Genomic DNA, 19,249 nt, shown 5'->3' with positions numbered 1-19,249 from the left:
TTCGACTCCGGTCTTGCCGGGTTATTTATTACTTCGACACTCCTGCATTTGGAAGAAGACATCAATCTTTTAGTCGTGTCATTATAGTCTATAACTTAGCTTTCAGAGGAAAAAAACTACGTATAAAACAAATGTTTAGCTTTAGTTATGTTTCAAATAATGATTAACTTGAAGATATGAAATCGTAATAAGTCATTTTAAATCAAGAATAAAATGATGGAATATTGAGTTAAAATACCAAGTAAGCTGATGATTGAATATAAAATGACATTATTCTTATCATTACATGAGAGACTATAAGACTCATCTAGCAATATAGGCACAGGTCACACACCTGACATTAGATAGGTGCTAGGCACCTAAAAAATTAAAGTGTTAGCTATTTGTCAATGTAAATTTCCTTAATTGTGTTTTCATATCATGTGATAAATGTTAAAGTATCAGAGAAAACTAATTATTCTAATAAATGGAAGTAGTGTCCTATTTAATGAGCAATTGAAAAAACTAGTTACCTTAATTAATAAGACTAGTATCGTGGTTAATGGGTAAAAGATGATAATATTCTCCTGGTTAATAGGATAGTACATTTATTAATGGGTAATTAGAAAAATTAATTTAGGAATTAATAAAATTAGTATCCTAAATAATAAATAATTAAAAAATTTTGTTTGAAGTAACAATGAAGCAAATTTTCTGTTATAGGTCACAAAGGATATATATATGAAATTAAACCAAGCAAATTGCACTAAGAGGCAACGAATGTGTATCCATTTAGTTTATTCTTGTGTTAGAATTGATATATATACATATAAGGAAGTCTCGGATAATAGAAAAATATTGAAATTTATTTATAGATTGTGAAAATTATATTAAGATGATAGTTTAATATTGAAATATTAAAAAAACACTCTCCTGAAAATTTGGGAGAAATAGAAAAAAAAATGTGTGTTCTAAAAAATAATATAATATATGTTCATGGTACATTGTGTAAAAACATTTTGGGTTATTACATTTTCTTTTTAAAAGCATAATGAAATAAACAAAATGCTTTTGAAAGCATAATAATAATAATAATAATAATAATAATAATAATAATAATAATAATGTCAATAGGCTTTTTTGTATTTTTATAATTATTTTTTTCTCATTATTATCAGGTCAGTTAAGAAAAAATTTGATATTTTACCAAATATATATAAAAAAGAAGCTCAGTGAATCAACCATAATAAAATTTAAAGCAGAAATTTTAAAAGTGTGTCAATGGGCTTTTTTGTCTTTTCATCATGATTATTTCATTGTTATCATGTCATCTTAGAGACATTTTGATATTTTAATAAATATATAAAAAAAAAAAACAAAAAACAAAAAATTGTCTTGCACTTAACAACATGTAGTTTATGCTGATCACATCTTTCAAATAGTACGAATAATACCTTTTAGCTATTAAAACCCCCCCATTTCATCGTGTTACTAAAAGCATTATTGTGTTTTTTTCCTTTTATGATGATTGATGAGGTTAATGATTGCATGATTAGTCTTTTATGATATATTTTTTTTCTCTCTCCTTCTCTCGAAATTCATGTTGGCTATGCAAGGTTTCAAAGTTATCCTTTAATTTATGAGAATTTCTACTTTGATCTTTATTCTTTTTATTTTTAATTTTTTATGTGGCTCTTTTGTAAAAATTTGATTTTTTTTCTCAATTTCATCTTTTAATCTCAATTTAGGATATGTGGTTTTTTCTAATTTAGTTCTCATTCTTTTCATTTTTTTAAATTTTTTTGTTAAATTTATTTTTCTTTTCAATTTCACCTTTTAATAAAAAATTTATTGTGTTTCAATTTTGATCCTCATTCTTTTGACTTTTTATTTTTTTTCCTTTTGTTAAATTGATTTTTTTAATCCCCCCTTCAATTAAAGATAAAATTTATTTTGTATTTTAATTTTTATTCTCATTCTTTTAATTGCTATTTTTTTAATCTTTTTGTATATTTGACATTCTTCTTTTCAATCTTATTCTTCAATATTTGGTTAATTGAGAATTATATTTTATAATTTTTTGAGATAAGGTGTTTTGAGTTTAATAACTTGTGTCAAAGGTTTCAGAAAGTTAACGTGGGCTTATTTGTTTTTTTAATGAACTTCATGATTTTCTTTGTTTTTTTTTATCAGGTTAATATGATATCATGACCTAAGTTACATGTTTGACAGGATAACATAGATTGCAAGTTTGGTAAAATAACATGGGTTGCAGGTTTAGAGCGATAACCCATGTTAGCTTGTCTTTAATTATCAAGATTATATGTTTGTCATGTTAACTTAAGTCGATTCAGGCTGATTTTTTTAGATTGTTTTTTTTACCATATTTTTTTCTTCTGTATTTAATGTACTAAGAATTGAGCTATATTGTTGTCCCTTTTTGGAAAAAAAAATTTCTAAGTTCTCATGATTAATTTTTTTAAATTTAGTTTATTTACTAGTATTGTTGATTTGTGTTCCTTATTTGAAACTTGTTTTTGACAGTTAAGTATTATTTTTTTATGAAAAAAAAAAAACAGACCCAAGATGTATCACAGGTCCACAAATAGTATAGTCTACTTGGCATTATGCAATAAATTGAATTTTATTATTCAAAATCATATAATATTTTTGAAGTGGTAAGCCTATATGCAGCCATGATCTAAGATTGTGGAAAATTGAAATATATTGGTATTAACTTATCAATGTAGTTGTGAAAGAAAATTCAAGCTTTAAGATTTTGTCAATGGTGCTGGCAGTTAAAGTACAAGGGTTCTTTTGAAAACATGATTTAATTTGTATTAAAAAAATTAAAAAAAATTTATACTTTAAATTAATATTTTTTTTAGTGTTTTTGGATCATTTTGATGCGCTGATATAAAAAATAATTTTTTTAAAAAAGTATATTTTAATGTATTTTTATGCGAAAAACACTTTAAACTATTATCACTACCACAATTTCAAATAAATCCTAAGACCTTCACGAGTCTTTACTCCCAAATAAAATATTTGTTGAGGTTTGTGGCATTGCTAATAGAGATGGTAATGGGTACTTGAGAGTTAGATTTTTTACGATTTATGTCCTATTTATTATCTATTGGATAAAAAATTTAGATATTTATAGCCATTAGGTATCCATATGAGTATTATTATCTTACTATTATTTATTATTTAATAAATAATAAAAATAATTAATATGTGTGTGTGTTAATATTAAGATATGTATATATCATATTGTATTAAAAAACAAATCTAAATGTTCTACAAATATATTTATATAATATAAATATATGTTTTAGATTAGATTCAAGTGGGTTTTAGTTTGATAATATTCATACTTTATTCATTATCAATTGAATAAGATAAGTATCTAAAAATATTCTCATCCATTTAAGCTAAGTCAGTTGGTATTCATCAAGTTCAAATTAAATTTTTATCTTTACTTCCTAACCATGCAGAATTTTGAGGATACATGCAGTATAATTAGGTTTATTAAGCTGAAGTAGGGAATTTCTTCTACATTATACTTAGATGATTCTTGATATATCTAATAATAGAGATAATCATATCTTAATTTTCTTTTATATTCCCAACAATGAAGTTTTTTAGTGTAATAGTTGGTGGCGGCTTTGAAATTTATCTTAAAAATTTATTTTTATCTTTTATTTTTTTCTTAGACAACTAGCCCCTTTAATTTTCAAAAATCTAATTTTGATAGCAATTTGTTTTTTCAATTTTTTTATGAGATGAGAGAGAAGACTTGTCGAATTCGAGTGTAAAGAAAAAGTTGTTATTGACTAGAATTTTGACTCTTAAAATAGTTATTTTTTGTATTAATTTTTTTCATATGATAAGAGGAGTTCGAACAGAGTGTGTTTTTTTTAACCTTAAATTTCTTTTAAAAAATATATCTAAGTTTGGAAAGATTTTAGGTCTTGGGTTTCGAGATATTTTTTTTTAATGTTTTGTAAGGTCATAAATTGGTTTAACAAGGTTTTTATGATTTTTTGATTGACAAAGAGTTTTTAAATTAAAAAACATGAACCTTATTTTTTTTCAACCATCATGATAACTGAAATCTAGAAATTTTGATGCTGTGTTATCTATTTTTTTCCAAAGAAATTTGGGCGAACAATGTTGTCCGTCCTATTAACTTAAAAAAATAATAATAAAAAGCTTACATATGGGTGATTTCTTGATGGGATGACACTTTGCCTAACTTATCAGGGCAAGAAGTGTCTGATTTTATTTATTTTTATTTTTTTAAATAATATATATTTTATGTTTTTTTTTAATAATTTTTAAGTTTTAGTTTTAATTAATACACCTTCTCTAAGAATTTTTTGGTATTTTTAAATGATGATAATTTTTAATTATATTTGGTGCATTTAATTTTTAAAGATGTTAGCATGATTTATCTGTAATTATTTTTTATATAGATTAAATTTATTTTTATAATATTTTTAATATGTACAGTTATGCATGGTTTATTTTTCTTTTTATTTTATTTAATAAATTTTATTTATTTGTTGATTTCTGTTAAGAATTAATTTTAATAAACAAACTTATTAAATACAATCATGCAAATGATTTGTGTTATGATATTAAATATCTTAATATATATTTGTTTTTTAATTTTTCAGTCTCATTTTATTTATCAACAATTTATTTTTCTATTGAATTATATCAATTTTATAACATATAATGCATAATAAACATAAAATCTAGACATGTCTTATTTTTAAATCATGAATTTCACATGTAAGCCCAGTTTTGTCCGAGAAAATAATTTTCTATTTGATATTATTATTTTATTATTTTATTAAATTAATCAAGATACCAGTTATGAATTTGTCTTAATTTTTTAAAAAATATAATCATTTTCTAATTTATTTTCTTTGAAGTTAAAAATCCTTTTGGTCTGGTCCGCTGCTTCACACGGAATACCAATCTAGTTCCTAATCCAAAAAAGTTAAGGCAAACTATCAGGCCTGGAGAGATTAAGCAACGCTCCACGATAATTCCAATGGCTATCGAAAGAAAGATAGGATCATCATCATAAAATCCCATCCTAATCCTAATCCAACAAGAACGATTAAGATTATTGTTATTATTATTATTATTATTATTGTTATTGTAATTATTGTTATGGCTATTACATGTAAGTGACGAGGTAAGAATCTGATTTTTAAGTTCCTCGCAGCATTAGCAAATAAATCTATGAACTAAAAAAAATCATTTGTAAGAGGGAAACAGGATTGTTTTTTATATATTAATAATGTTATTTGCTTTTTTCTGCTTTTTTTAAAGAAAAAAAAATAATGTTTTAAGAAAAAAAATCCTGATAGCAACAGGATTGGTTAGGTTTCTAATACGAATTCAAATCTCATCAAGAATCCATGCAGGAAAGGGAAACTATCGATCAAACTTCTCTGTATATATCTGAACAGATTTAAGCAACGTTCCACAATAATTCCAATGGCTATCGAAAGGAGAGGACCATCACCGCCAAGCATTGCTAACACTGAAGCCAAGAGAAGATCATCATCAATGCCTAGATGGGATCAGCTTGTTGGTGATGTTTTACTTCCAATTCTTAACCGTCTGTCCTTCGTCGATGTTCAACGAGCCAAAACTGTTTGTTTGCATTGGAATTCTGTTGCGAAACAACTTAAACTCTACACAAAGTTCCATCGAATTCCTTGGCTCTTGATTCCTCCTCAAGATGAAGAAAGTAATGCAAGCAGCGACACCAATACCAAGCTATTCAGTATTGAAGAAGGACAACTTTATAGTAGCAAGTATAGTGGGTCAAAGGAGATTTGTTATCAGAGTTTTTGTGTTGGATCATCTCATGGATACATGATCTCCATCAACTGTGAAAGAAACACCCTTTTTGTTTTCAACCCTCTAACCGAGAAACGAACAGAACTTCCTGCAATGGACACTTTCTTGGGGAGAATAAGTGAGGATATGGATAATGGAGGCGATTACCTTATTGAATTTGCTCCTGAAGCTGCCTCAGATTCAAGATTTTATAGGGGGTGGACGTGTTCAAGACAGCTGAGAGAGCACTTTATTCAAAAGGCTATTTTGTCATGCGACCCATGTCATAATAAGAGCTACGGAGTGGTACTAATCTGTTGTCAAACCTCGAAAATCGCTTTCTGTCAGTGTGGAGATAGTGGGGCAATGTCATGGATGTATCTTGAAGGTATGGATGCCCCGTTCTATGATATTATGTGCCATGAAAATAAGCTATATGTACTCGCGAAATGTGGCAGTCTTGCTGTTTGGGACTTGGGATCTGATAGTTTTCCTGTAAGCACAAAGACCATAACGAGTCTTTTCTGGAGTGCATCATTGCGGCAGACGCTGAATGTTTCGAGTGATCTTTACACCTCCAGATTTTACCTGGTGGGATCATCTGGTGGGGTTTTGCTCGTTGTGAGGCGCATAGGGGAATTTGTTGACGAGGAAGGTAGGGTGTTGCGCGAAGGAGACTTGCTTACTGACAAGGCTGCTAAACCTTTGGTTTGTGCATACAGGACATTGCTATTTGGCTTGTTTAGGATGGATTTTGACAAGGAAACATGGGTGAGCATGAAATCGTTGGATGATCAAGCAGTATTCGTGGGAGGAAATCACTCCGCGTCAGTCTTAGCTTGCGATCTTCCAGGATGTGAAAGGAATTCTGTTTACTTCACTGATGATTACTGGGAGCGAATGAACGAGGATTATTTGTATGGTGGCCATGATATGGGTGTTTATAACTTGAAAGACAAAAGTGTCAAGCATTTTTATCAATTGGATGCACTGAAGATTCAACCTCCACCCTGCTGGTTCCTTCCAAATCCATGGTAGACCCATATCAGGAGTTTCCAGGATGGTAATTAGGCTCTGTTCTATCTGGGATGTCACTTGTTTCTTGCTAGCTTTGTCTCATGGATTGCTTCTTGTTATTTGTTGTGCTATCAACTTTCTGTAATGCATTCAACCACCGCCCTGTTGGATCCTTCCTAATCCATTATAGAGATGTACCAGGAGCTTTCTCGATTACTTCAAATAGTCTGTTTCTGCTGGCTTCTCTGCTTTCGTTTTGCTGCTGTGAAGCTCTGCTTGCTGCTACTCCTACTTTACCTCTGCCGCAGATGTTACTCAGGCTTCTGGCAGCTGGAAACAAGTTACAGCTGTGCTCTATCTAACTCTAGCTTTAGCCTTTCTATCACTTGTTTCTTGTCAGCATTATCTGATGATTTTCTTTTGGATTCGCTTGTGCTTCTTGAATAGAACTAAATCTTCAAGACAAACAAGAAATAGAACCACACTCTTTATTGATAATTTTATTGCATCTTTAAACAAAGTATACAAAAAGTACAAGGATAATCCATCACATATAAGACCGGAATCATCAATAATCTACTCAAGGACAAGTCTCTTCTCTTAATCTACAAGAACCATCTCACAACATTTAGTTTACTTTACGGCAATCTGCTCTTACTTCTCCTTTTGACCCTTCCTTAACATCAAGCAAGCTCATTTTCACCATTGCCTGTTGAAAATCAAAGAAAAACATGGCCTGGTTCATAGCATAGTTATTGACAATTGCTTTGGTTTTTGGACTATTGTATAGGGTTTGGTCTGAAAATAGGACTCCAGCTTTCCTTTGCAATGCTTGGAAGTAGAAGCTATCGAAATTATTTCTTGTGACGTCAAACGGTTGTTCTGCATTGTCTCCACCACTGCATGTTTTGGCCAATGCCTTTGAAAAGTCTGAGTCCATAGTTGGATCAACAGGGTCACTCAACCTAGTTTTGAACGATGAGCACCTTGCCACTCCCAGCGTATGTGCCCCTTCATAAACCAAGTGATGACCACAGAACTACGATGAGCACCTTGACACTCCTAGTAATTTGATAGGTGAAGAAGATGAATACTTACCAGACAAAGCAACCATGTCTTGGGCACTAAAACCACGTTGGCCAAAGACTCTAACGAGCTCAGAGGCATTAAAAGTGGGGAAAGGCAAATTGATAGTGTCTTCAATTTTAGACCTTCTTCCATCTTTTCTTCCTTTCGGTATGTCATACACTGGACCTCCTGACTGTGATTCCCACCATCACCAGACAATTCATATATCAGTAGATGCTAAGCATTGGAAGAAGAAGAAGAAATAAAAAACAGAATATTGAAAGAATTTTGTTACCCAAGAAACAGCCTCTCTAGCAGCCATTGCAACGATATCAGCACAGGAGACGACACCGGGGCATTGGTTTTCAAGTTGCTCCTTTACATCATCAATTAATTCAAAGCCTCTAACACTCAGATTTCCTGGAGAATCCTTCTCTGCTGTGTTACCCTTTGTTGAGTCCAGTAGGATAGACCCATCACATCCCTATTTCAAGTTATTTCAACAGTCAAACACAGAGAGATCATTGGACACTCTTGCTGGTATGTGCAATGAGAGTGTAAACAGTTAAAGAGGGAAAAGGGTTGATTACTTGTATCCAGCAATCATGAAAATGCATTCTAACAAGAGCAGCTGCTAAGGTAGGATCAGACTGCAAAGCACTTGTCACTGTGCTCCTTACAATTGGCTCAGCTAACGGGCAATTGAAAACATAGTAGTTCATGCTCAGGCCATCTGCTCCAAATCTATAACCACCTGCTATTAACTCCATCAATAAGACCACACCTAGAAAATTAGCCAAAACCATCTTTGATGGCTTCGAAGGGAACTCTCTGAGCAGTGTATGGCGAAGGCTAAGAATGCAATGGGAGAGACTTGGAAGCAGCTAGGTTGATTGAAGGGTGAAGAGGAAGTTAGCAATGTGTTCATGTATATATAAACGTGAATGATTGGAGAAAGGTTGCCCCAGAGAGACAAGTAAATTTTGGACAATGCATGCAGGGCTAGAAGATAGTGGATCTATCATTTTCTCCACCTAATTACGATAGTCTAGCTAGCTAGTTGTGATTAATATAAATTATAACAATCTTGCTTACTTTGTGTCAATTATAGATTAAATAATGCGTGCTGATTAACACATGAATTTGCATGTAGATGTAGGGAGACACGTAACAAGGTCACAACAATTAGTGTTCCTTGAATATTCGATCCTAGACAAGTTAACCATGATGCCTGCTTTCAAACCATCATCATCGTACATGCATATAGGAACATTGGATTCGAATGAAATTGCTCAAGAATGGCGACAGAGTTCATAACCCTTTTCTTTAATCAATAGAGAGTTCAATTAGCATTAGCATTCGTATCCTTGGATTTGACCATCATCTTCCGAGAAAGAGGTGTTAATTTCAAGTACCTTCTTTTTTAATTGAAAATAATTAAGGCAAAAATATAAAGTTGTTGTTAGCTATTGTTTTAAAACAGAAGACATAGAGACAGTAATAATAGTAGCATGTTTGATTGAAAAGATAAAAATAAGGATATTTTTGTGAAAATTTTAGAATTAATAATTATATCCTCTGAATAGAAAATATATATGAAAACATTTTTTTTCTATCTTTGCTATCACTTTTTTATTATTATTGCTTCAAAATAGTAAATAATACTAGAGAATAATATAAATTATATCTTAAAATATTATTTAATAACTTAAACTTTTGGGTTGAATTGATTTTTTGATATGGTATTAAAATGTTAATGATCAAGCGATTATAAATTTGAATTTCACTATTTTTATTTATTTGATAAAAATTAAGTATAATATAATATAATTATATACAAATTTTATATTAAAAAATAATATAAATTATATTTATGCTTTCGTGATGATGACGACGACAACACGAGGGATTAATTTGGTGGTAAAAAGAATTGTGCTATTTCTTTACCAAAACAAGGCTCAACTGTGGTAGTATTAAATTCTTGACTGCTGCTTTTACTCAATTTTCTCATAACCCCATTAGTTTTTTCTTAACCATTGTTATTCTAGAACAATGACTTGTTTGGAACTGCATCTTATTCACATTGATTAACTCCTTGACCAACAACTAAATAGACTAAACTAATCTAGAAAAATCTCATCACAGCAAAACCTTGTTACTTTGTCAACTCCCAATTCGAGGTAAACCTCCCCACTTATGACCTAACAGAAGTATCCATGCTGAAGTAAAACCTTAAACTAGTTGATTAGAAGTTTGTGCGAGCTGGTTGACTCTGAATGGTAATGATCAAGACTTTGAATATAATCACTAAAAAAGACTTGGCACCGTGCAAGATTCAAACAATATATTAATGAAAACAGAGTGACACAATGACTTGTGTGTGATGGAGGAGGGGGGAGGCAATGTTACCCACGTGGATCAAGACTCGGTGGGGGGGTGGCGGTGGGGGATGCAGCTGGTTTCCATTTGAAAGAAAAAACAATTACAATGGAGCACGAAGTGGAGGAAGCTTCATATGCAATCAAAAGCTTCTTTTTGGGCATGAGATTTCAATATGCTTTCCTGAGTGCATTGGACACGGAGTGGTGGTGCCATCTTCTCACCCTGTTTTTATAATTTCTTACTTCCATTTTCTTTGTGAGTGCTTCTCACACTCTTTTTTCTTTTTCTTTTTTGGATTCATGTGATTGGTATCCATTTTCTTCCGAGCAATCTTGATATTTTTACTGAAGCTCTCTCTTATAATTCCTTGACAGTTTCCCTATAAAACGTGCCAGCTTTTTTTACTAAATAAAATTATATTTCGATAAGAACATGGATGGGGAGATTTAATAGAGAATTTATGAGGTATAGAAATAAAATTGGTACAGTACATGGATGGAGGAAGCTGGAGGTTTCACTTTTCCCTCCTGTTTTTGGTTTTATGTAAAGCAGACCCCTCCTGCTAGGGTCAACGACATAGCCACTTTCCCTTTAGTTCGATGTCAAATATTCAACACCTGCTCCACTTTCAAGGAATACGCACGCACGCATCAAGCCAAACAAATCCACTTTCAAGGAATACGCACGCACGCACGCACGCATCAAGCCAAACACAATCAGTCAAAAAACTCCCCATCCATCCTACACAGCTAATCGAGGCAGGGATCAAGCAGGTAAATACGAATTCACAGTTGACATCCATGCTAATTCCTTCTTTTTTAGACTTGGTTAGGGTTTATGTACAGAAAAGACAACAACACGCCAGACCAGCGCTGGAAAGAGAGACCACAACTGCATTTGATGTGTACATATTCACCCTAGCATTGGAGGAAAAACTAGCCTATGAAAACGATGGAAAAGAGAACATTTAAAGCCTCTTGATTTTTGGAGGCATCCTCTTTCCACAGCTTCTGCCATTGCCACCAACGTGGTAAGTTATCGTCTCTTCAGAGGCTGGATCCTCTACATCTAAGACAGACAAACTTGGTAGGCACTGAATCGGAATCCGGAATGCCAGAACACCTGGTGTGTTGCCACACTCCACAGACATCACAAGCTAACATTCTCTCTCCATCATCGTCTTTTGCCCCACAGCAGCAGTCCACAGTCCATCCCTCGGTTCCTCTTTCCATTCTAAATTTACCAAGACCATTTTTTCCAAGGCATCTCCCTCGGAGCTGAACAGATTCAGTTGACCCTATCAGGAGCTTGACCTGGGTGGAATCATCAACACCACTATAGCCGAGAAGCTCTTCAGCATGGAATCTTCTGAACATCAAATACACATCTTGAAACGCCCTGGATGCTTCTCGCTTGAGATCAAATACTGTAGCACTTGAAGGCAAGACTACTGTTTCTGGGGGGAGATTTGGGACATTTTCTTCCAACCGATCAACAATCACCACCTCACATGACAGGGATATAGAATTTGGTACAGACACCACCGTTGTTTCGCACTTGTTGTAGTCCTTCATGAACTGCTTGCAGTCCAGAAGTTTCCTGGCTGAGATGATCCGAGCATCACTTGTGACCTCATGTCCAAAGCTCAACATTGTTTGAGGGAGTAGCATGTTTTCATAAAGGAATCTCAGGTCCTGTATAAGGTTTTCTTCAGAAGGGCAGTTAATGACAGAAGAGCCAATGGCAGCAGCAGAGCTATTTAAGGTAGGATTTCCAGGTTCCAGTCTGTATCAAATTGGAACACAAAGTTAATACAATGGCACTGCACTGAAAAATTGCACTACATAAAATTCGAAGCAAATAACAGGACCTCCCAAGGGAAAAAGGGGTTTAGATCTCAGCCCTAATGATTAACAATACCATCCAGCTCCATCATAACCCTGAACTCAAATTGTTTTTTCTTTTTTTTATCATTTTCCAAAACATTGTTTTCCCAGAAAAGTGAAATAATAAAAATTACTTTCAAAACCATTCATGTCTTTCCAAGATCCATTTCGTGCACAAAGAAGATGATTGCTATGTTGACCATTAGTTTAATCATAGCCAAATTAGAATAAGAATAGGATATTGCAGTTCATATAATAAAACTGGAGGACTGCCGGACAGCCAGAAAACCTCTTCAAATTTTAAGTTGTTCAATATATGCCAATCATGAATCAAGTAATGGATAGATTAACTGCTAACCTGTAATCAAAAGCACCTGAACTAGGATTGCATCGAGAGCTAACAATCATTCCATCAGCTGCAAATTTCCCTCCAAGTTCTTTCAGGCAATGATCAAGGAGCTCTGGAGGAGCCACTTTGAAAACTGCGCCTCTTAGTGCACGCCAACTTACCCAGTTGGACCCAGACACCGCTCGTAGTACTCTAAACATGGCTTCTTCAACACGTTCAATATCACCCCGAGTCCATGAAGGAGAAATCCCCGGTGCATAAAAAGGACACTTCTTGCAACTAGAATCATCAACCCCTGAGGTAGACTTGTGAGCATCGTGGATCAAACTTGTCAAATAACAGAAAAGATCTCTAGTATTTACAAGCTCATGGTCTGACAAAGATTGGTAAAACTTTATTGTGTCCTGCAAGCGAGTGCGTGTTTTCTGTCCTTCGGAAAGAAAGATGGACAAAGGAAGGCTGGAGAGTGTTTCAACGGCTGACTTGTAGGCATCAACTGTCAAACCAAAACTGCCAGCACCAAACTCATAGCCCCAGTCACCATACCACGAATGGCCTTTAGTGATAGCATGAAGTAGCCTGTACTCTATACCATACTTCTTTGATACATCCATCACACTGACCTTTCTGTTAATGCATGGAAAAAAGACAAAATAGTATTCCCAGCTACAATTAGATGAAATCAGGAGGCTAACAGGATTCATGCTACCATACAAGAAAACCAACATCCAACAAGATTAAGAGAGAGTATAAAATATCAACTGTGTTTTGATCTCCAGAATAATATGTACAAAACCCTTGATTTCAAGAGAAGCATAAAGCATTCTATCTACCAAATCACTAGACAAATTACAACTTCCACAAAATCCACACCAAAATGAATTAACAAAAATGAACATTTCAATGACCCAAAAGAACAGCCCCATAGATGGCTTCCACAAATTTCAGCCCTTCCATAGTTATGTTTGTCTTTTACGAGTAGCAGCCCAAAACATCAACTACTTGTCTCAATCTCCCCATATTCAAATTCTCCTAGACCATGAAATATCTTCCAAAGATAACATCTACTTAGAGGGTATTTGAGAGCGGGTATTTGAGAGTGTGGTAATAGTTGCTATTCAAAGTGTTTTTCACTTAGAAATGAATCAAAATAATATTTTTTTATCTTTTTAAAAAAATCATTTTTTGACATCAACACATCAGAACGATCTAAAAACACACAAAAAAGAATTAAGTAAAATAAATAAATAAACTTAATTTTTTCAAAAATACTTTTGAAACGCAAAAACAAACGGGGTCTCTAGAGAAACACACTGAAGAGCTGAAGGTTCATGTAGAGAACTCCAATAAATATTTTGAGCTAGCAAATATTAGAAATCATCTTCAACTTAACAGAACAGTCTCACTAAGTAACAAGCATGAACCTGAGAGCTGAAGGTTTATGTAGAGAACTCTGACAAAAATTATGAGCTAGCAAATATTAGAAATTAATTTCAACTTAACAGAACACTCTCACCAAGTAACAAGCATGACATTGAAATGCAATAGAGAAATCCTAACCTGACTCCAAGACTTTTACATAACCGATCCCAAAAGTCCATGATATGGCATCCAGAAAGGACCCTGGAGCCCCCTTCTTTGCCATTTACCCTAAGAAGGTGCCCGTAACCATTTGCATGGATGACCCCGTGTAAAAGATGAGTGGTGTCTTCCAACTGGTGAAAGACCCACTCTTCTACATCATCTGCAGTTATTACATGGTCACATGCCTTGCACCTAAAATAGAAAATTCAGAAGATCATCAAAAGCCACAAAAATGATGCAGATAAAGTATTAACTTCAAATCAACCAGGGTTATCAACAGGTATGATATTAGCATTAATCCCAGCATGAATCAAGTTCAATACACCAATGTATCAAAATTCAGTTCCACAAAGCAATATGTAAAAGCTATTAAAACAGATCTAGTAAATTGTATCTTCAAGCAAAACTATGGGGCAGATAAAGGGTACTCGTGAGATTGTTAAAAGATAACCTATTTCCTTGGTCGGCTATCCCCAGACCACAAACATACATTTTTTACATAAACAATCACAAAAAGAAAATTATAGCTTAACAGAGATCAACATAATGTACCAGCACATAATTACTGTATATCATAATAAGCATGAACGTTGCATTAATAGCATACAGTACTAAATTATGCCAAATAATAAAAGAACAAGTTACCACGTTCAACATACTATCACAATCAATGCTAAACAAGGCGAAGCTGAGGATAACTAAGGGTTCTCACCTTGATTCAGGCAAATGCAGGATGTCTCCGCAGCAAGTGCATGGCTTATGATACCCACCAATGGAGTTACCGTCACCTTTAATGATAAAATGGTAACGCTTACTGCATACTGGATGTTCACTCCAACCTACAACGCAGAGGAAAAAAACAACACATAAGTAACACAAGCAAAATCTAAACAATCACAATACTATTTTCTAACGCAGAAAATTCGAAATACATAATCGGGCAATGACAGTGTAAGTACAAAAAAAAAAAAAACACTTTTCACCTTCTAAGTCCATCAGATGACATTATGTTCAACTAAACACGTAATGAGTTAATCTATCACCCACAATTTTTTCCTCAGCAAGCAATCAAACAGTCATACTCCAAAGTGGCCCCGTGTTTAACCCCGTAACATCATCATTCTTTCATAAGCTACAAGATTGAGTCCACTCATCCATCTTTAGAATACCAGTTTTACATTATGGGAAAACAAAAAAAATCATTCCATGGCCAGCATTACACACTTCTAGACGCATCAAAAACATTCAAAAAAGGAAATTAAATTTGGTCAACTACCAAGCACCAACTAACCCAGTTGAGACCACAAAAAGAAATATCCTATTCAAAGACAACAGTACCGTCAACTCATTATCCATTCAACAACCAAGCATTATTGCCCAAGCAACCGGAATAGTCAAAGCACAACATGGGTTTTACAACCAAAAACAAATTCATGATCCCCATCAAAAGAAGGCTACACAGGTGCATGCACCATACGGTCCCACCAAAACTAAACCAAAGGCTGGTCACCACAACGAGACAAGCAAGCATGCTGCATTACCCGCCAAAAAACGCTGAGAATAGCTGTCACGCAATAGCACCCATCCAAAAAAAAAAAAAACCAACAAAAGCAGGAACCCAAAACGAGCCACGTGTCAAAAAATGTCCATCCTAACTGAGATAACATTAATCAACACCAGATCATTGTCTTTTGTCATTATTGCTCTGGGCCCCACATAACCCGCCCTTCCAAGGCACACAAAACCGCCACTTTCTCACGATAAGTTACCATCTTCTCGTTCACTCATTCAATAGACACTCTCACGAGACGATAACGTGATATGGCGCGGTATTTTATTTTTTTATTTATTTTACACATAAAGAAAAAAAACAAACAAGAGAGAGAGAGAGAGAGAGATCTCGAGTTTCCCGCCCCGACCAGTAAATGGCAAGGAAAGAGAAAGCATGAAGGAAAAAGAACGCGTTTTTCAGTAACTCGAGCTAACTCACCAACAACTCGACACTGATCACAGTAAACAGTTCTAGATCTAGCCACATCCTCCTCCACCACATCCAAAGAAACCACCGCCGACCCCGCCTCTCCACCACCAGATTCCACTAAGTCACCGACTCGAAACGAGATTTGCCATGTGAGCAGATGGGGGAAAAGCGAGGAGGGGGGAGGTAACAGCGCGTGTTCAGTTAAAAACGACCTGACGTTGGATCTGAAAGGACCGCGAGGTGGAGGAAGCGAGGAGGATGCAGGGAAGGTGAGGAAGTTATAGAGATCAGCTGTGACTCTCATCTTCATCCTCTTAATTGGTCTCCCGTTTACAACCATGTCCGTTACGGCGGCGCTTGAAGGTAAGGGAAGTCAGGAATGTTCTAGATCTGGTAGATCTGACGGTGGAGATTAAAAGAAAAGATTAGAGTGAAAGGAAGAGTTCTAGTGATTAGTATGAGAGGGGGAAAACGAAACGTTTTGGGGGTGTGGGGGGAAGTGGGGGGGGCGGGGGGACTTGAGTGACTGTGACTTTGGATTTCAGAACAGCGCGAGTTGGATTAGCATCTGTCCTTTTGATTTAGAGGAGAAATCCTAGCCGCTAAGAGCGCTGACTGGTTCTAGACGTTTACCACAAATATCGAGGTCTTTCATGGAGAGTTACTGTGTTGCCCTTTATGGAGGGAACCAGGAAGTTTCGTTGATATTTTAGTGGTGTTTCGTTGATATTTTAATTGTGCATTGTTATTTTTTAAAGTTTGTTTTTTCATTAAAAGTATATTAAAATATTTTTTTTATTTTTAAAAAGTATTTTTTTATTAATTTAAAGTAAAAGAAATAAAAATATTTAAATTTTTGAAAAATATTTTTAAAATATAAAAATAAACAGTTTTACATATATATATATATGTTAAAAAAAAAAGAAGCAAGAAAGACATGATTTCTTATTCATAAAAGTTATTATTATTTAGTTTGAAGGATATCGAGACAATGCTTCAAAAGAAAAGGTTTAAGAACCGAATTGAAAATTCTTTTCGCACTACTGCAATGTTTTAGCGACGCGATTATATTTGGTGTTTTAGATTATTTTTTATTTTAAAAAATATTTTTTATTTTTTATATTTTAAATATTTTTTAATTTATTAATATTAAAAATAATTTAAGTATTTTTTATAAAAATATTTAAAAAAACAACTTTTAAACTTCTTTGTAATCTCAATTAATTTATAAATTAATTCAAATATATTTTTTATTATTTAAATATATAAACAAAAGATTATAATTATTGACATGTAAAATAAATTAAAAATATATTTATTACTTAATAAAACAAAATATTAGCCAGTATAGTATTGATTATATCATTAAAAAGAATAATTGACATAAAATATCTGAATAATTTTTGTATTCAATGTTAGAAGTTGAAGAAGGATAACACTTGCTAAATAAAATCAATATAAAACAATAATTTTATTTGTATAAAAATCAATGAAGAAGTTAATTTAATAATGTATGATTATGTTAAAAACTCAAGTTGATGTTAAGAATTATTTTTTTAATTATGACTTTATATTATATTTTAGATTGGATTTAATAATTATGATGTCATTCTTTTAATTGTTTGGAAAAATAATAAGATGACGAAACAGAGTATAAGAATCTCTAGCTAACTAGCTTGTAAAGGGAAAACAAAACAAATTAACGTCGTCACGTTTGTTTGTTCAAGAAATTAAATTTTTATATATTTATTTATTTATTATTAAAAAAATTAATTAAAAAAATATTTTGTAATTAAAAAAAATTTAGCTTAATTTCTAAAAAAGTATTTTTTAAAAAAATTGAATAGAAAACACTTTTTTAGAAGTGATAAAAAATTAGAAATATCATATTTTTTACTGATTATATTAAATTTGGTTTTGAAACTTTTGATTGCTATATATATTTTATTTTAAATATTTATTATTTAATTTCATCTCTTAAAATTTAATTTTTATATTAATTTTGATCTTCGTTTTTATAATTATTATTTGTTTTTTTATTATTTTTTATTGAAATTTTTCATATATCAAAGAACTAAATACTGAAAAATATTTTTCAATTTTTTTTTTGTAACTAAATACTGAAAAATATTTTTTAATTAATTTTTTTTTGTTACACTACCCAATATTAAAAAATAATTCATTTTTTTAATTTATTTTTTTAAATTTTTAAATTTATTTTTTTTTAAATTATTTTACAGCAAATTAACAAATTAAAAGATGACAACGTGGTTCATGCTCACAAGCAAAACCGTCTTTTAACTTTTTCTACAAAGGAATTAGGTGCGTGGTGGATGGATGATAATCTCTTATGCATTCCTGAAAAGAGAAACAAGAATGTCTGAACTTGTAGAGATGCATGGTGATCACCAACCCAGGCATATATGTTTATATCTTGCTCGAACGGTGTCATGGAATCGTCGCCGCCGCCACAATTTCAAGCTATGTATGTTTGTGTTCGGAGACTCCTAGGTTGATGTTGGAAATAACAACATACCACCTCAACTCATTGGCAATGCCTAACTGTATATGGAGTTGATTTTGATGGTGGACCAGCTGGAAGATTTTTGTAATGGCAAGACCATCATTGATCCTCTCCCTCTTCAAGCTAAATTGATGATCATTGAATTCTGAATCTCTCCCGTGTATTGCATCCTCGTATCTGGGCCTTAACTGCAGAGTACTAGGTTGATGTTGGAAATAACAATATGCACACTCTCTCAACAGCAGAAAGCGTTCTGAGTGGAGTAAATTGTGCTTCAGCAGCAGCAGCAGCAGCAGGATTCTTGATGATGCCATGCAAAAATCTCTAGTAATTAATATTTACCTAACTAATCTTATAAAGTCCTGCCTTCTTAGAAGGGTACAAGGAGATAGGTATACCTTAAGCCAGCCACCATGTGCACAATCTGGAGAGTGCCTTGAGCCAATTGAAGAGGATAATGGATGGCAAGCAATTGAGGCAGTTCTTGGTAAGGTCACCGGTTGCAGAGCAATTAAGATTGTCAAAAATATTTTTTTTTCATATGACTCGAAATATATAATATAAATTTGAATGATAAACTCGAATCGTAAAATTATAAAATTATAAGTAAAATA

At 33.0% G+C, this 19,249-nt stretch overlaps 3 protein-coding genes across 4 annotated transcripts; 1 reads left to right on the top strand and 2 right to left on the bottom strand.

Annotated features, from left to right (window-relative positions):
• The first annotated feature begins 5,351 nt into the window (after window positions 1-5,351).
• Window positions 5,352-7,229, top strand: LOC105111818 (putative F-box protein At4g17565). The gene has a single exon (XM_011007281.1). It carries the CDS (start codon window positions 5,497-5,499, stop codon window positions 6,880-6,882), a length of 1,386 nt encoding a protein of 461 aa, XP_011005583.1. The 5' UTR covers window positions 5,352-5,496; the 3' UTR covers window positions 6,883-7,229.
• Window positions 7,230-7,333: 104 nt separating this feature from the next.
• LOC105111817 (peroxidase 47-like) lies at window positions 7,334-8,879 on the bottom strand. Its single transcript, XM_011007280.1, has 4 exons — window positions 8,520-8,879; window positions 8,225-8,413; window positions 7,960-8,122; window positions 7,334-7,872 (listed from the first exon to the last, which is right to left on the bottom strand). The coding sequence occupies exons 1-4, from the start codon at window positions 8,733-8,735 to the stop codon at window positions 7,490-7,492; spliced, it is 951 nt and encodes a 316-aa protein (XP_011005582.1). The 5' UTR covers window positions 8,736-8,879; the 3' UTR covers window positions 7,334-7,489.
• Window positions 8,880-11,029: 2,150 nt separating this feature from the next.
• LOC105111816 (PHD finger protein At1g33420-like) lies at window positions 11,030-16,469 on the bottom strand. 2 transcript variants are annotated; one of them, XM_011007277.1, is made up of 5 exons: window positions 16,121-16,469; window positions 14,843-14,969; window positions 14,107-14,322; window positions 12,556-13,173; window positions 11,030-12,096 (listed from the first exon to the last, which is right to left on the bottom strand). In XM_011007277.1, exons 1-5 carry the CDS (start codon window positions 16,449-16,451, stop codon window positions 11,358-11,360), a joined length of 2,031 nt encoding a protein of 676 aa, XP_011005579.1. In that variant the 5' UTR covers window positions 16,452-16,469; the 3' UTR covers window positions 11,030-11,357. The 2 variants fall into 2 exon arrangements, with proteins under 2 accessions (XP_011005579.1, XP_011005581.1); XM_011007279.1 differs by lacking the exon at window positions 16,121-16,469 and adding an exon at window positions 15,114-15,460.
• Between the last annotated feature and the right edge of the window lie 2,780 nt (window positions 16,470-19,249).

Source organism: Populus euphratica, unplaced genomic scaffold (assembly GCF_000495115.2).
Source record: "Populus euphratica unplaced genomic scaffold, PopEup_1.0 scaffold311.1, whole genome shotgun sequence".
NCBI classification, from domain to species: domain Eukaryota; kingdom Viridiplantae; phylum Streptophyta; class Magnoliopsida; order Malpighiales; family Salicaceae; genus Populus; species Populus euphratica.
Note: the sequence above shows the minus strand (reverse complement) of the source record. Positions and strands in the feature narration are given on the sequence as shown.

Coding starts and splice junctions, on each gene's coding strand:
- LOC105111818 (XM_011007281.1), top strand. CDS start 5,497: ATGGCTATCGAAAGGAGAGGACCATCACCGCCAAGCATTGCTAACACT.
- LOC105111817 (XM_011007280.1), bottom strand. CDS start 8,735: ATGGTTTTGGCTAATTTTCTAGGTGTGGTCTTATTGATGGAGTTAATA. Junction 8,414..8,519: donor TTCATGATTGCTGGATACAA/GTAATCAACCCT, acceptor AACTTGAAATAG/GGATGTGATGGGTCTATCCT. Junction 7,873..7,959: donor AGACATGGTTGCTTTGTCTG/GTAAGTATTCAT, acceptor TGGTTTATGAAG/GGGCACATACGCTGGGAGTG.
- LOC105111816 (XM_011007277.1), bottom strand. CDS start 16,451: ATGGTTGTAAACGGGAGACCAATTAAGAGGATGAAGATGAGAGTCACA. Junction 13,174..14,106: donor TGTAAAAGTCTTGGAGTCAG/GTTAGGATTTCT, acceptor ATGCATTAACAG/AAAGGTCAGTGTGATGGATG. Junction 12,097..12,555: donor TCAGGTGCTTTTGATTACAG/GTTAGCAGTTAA, acceptor AATTTGATACAG/ACTGGAACCTGGAAATCCTA.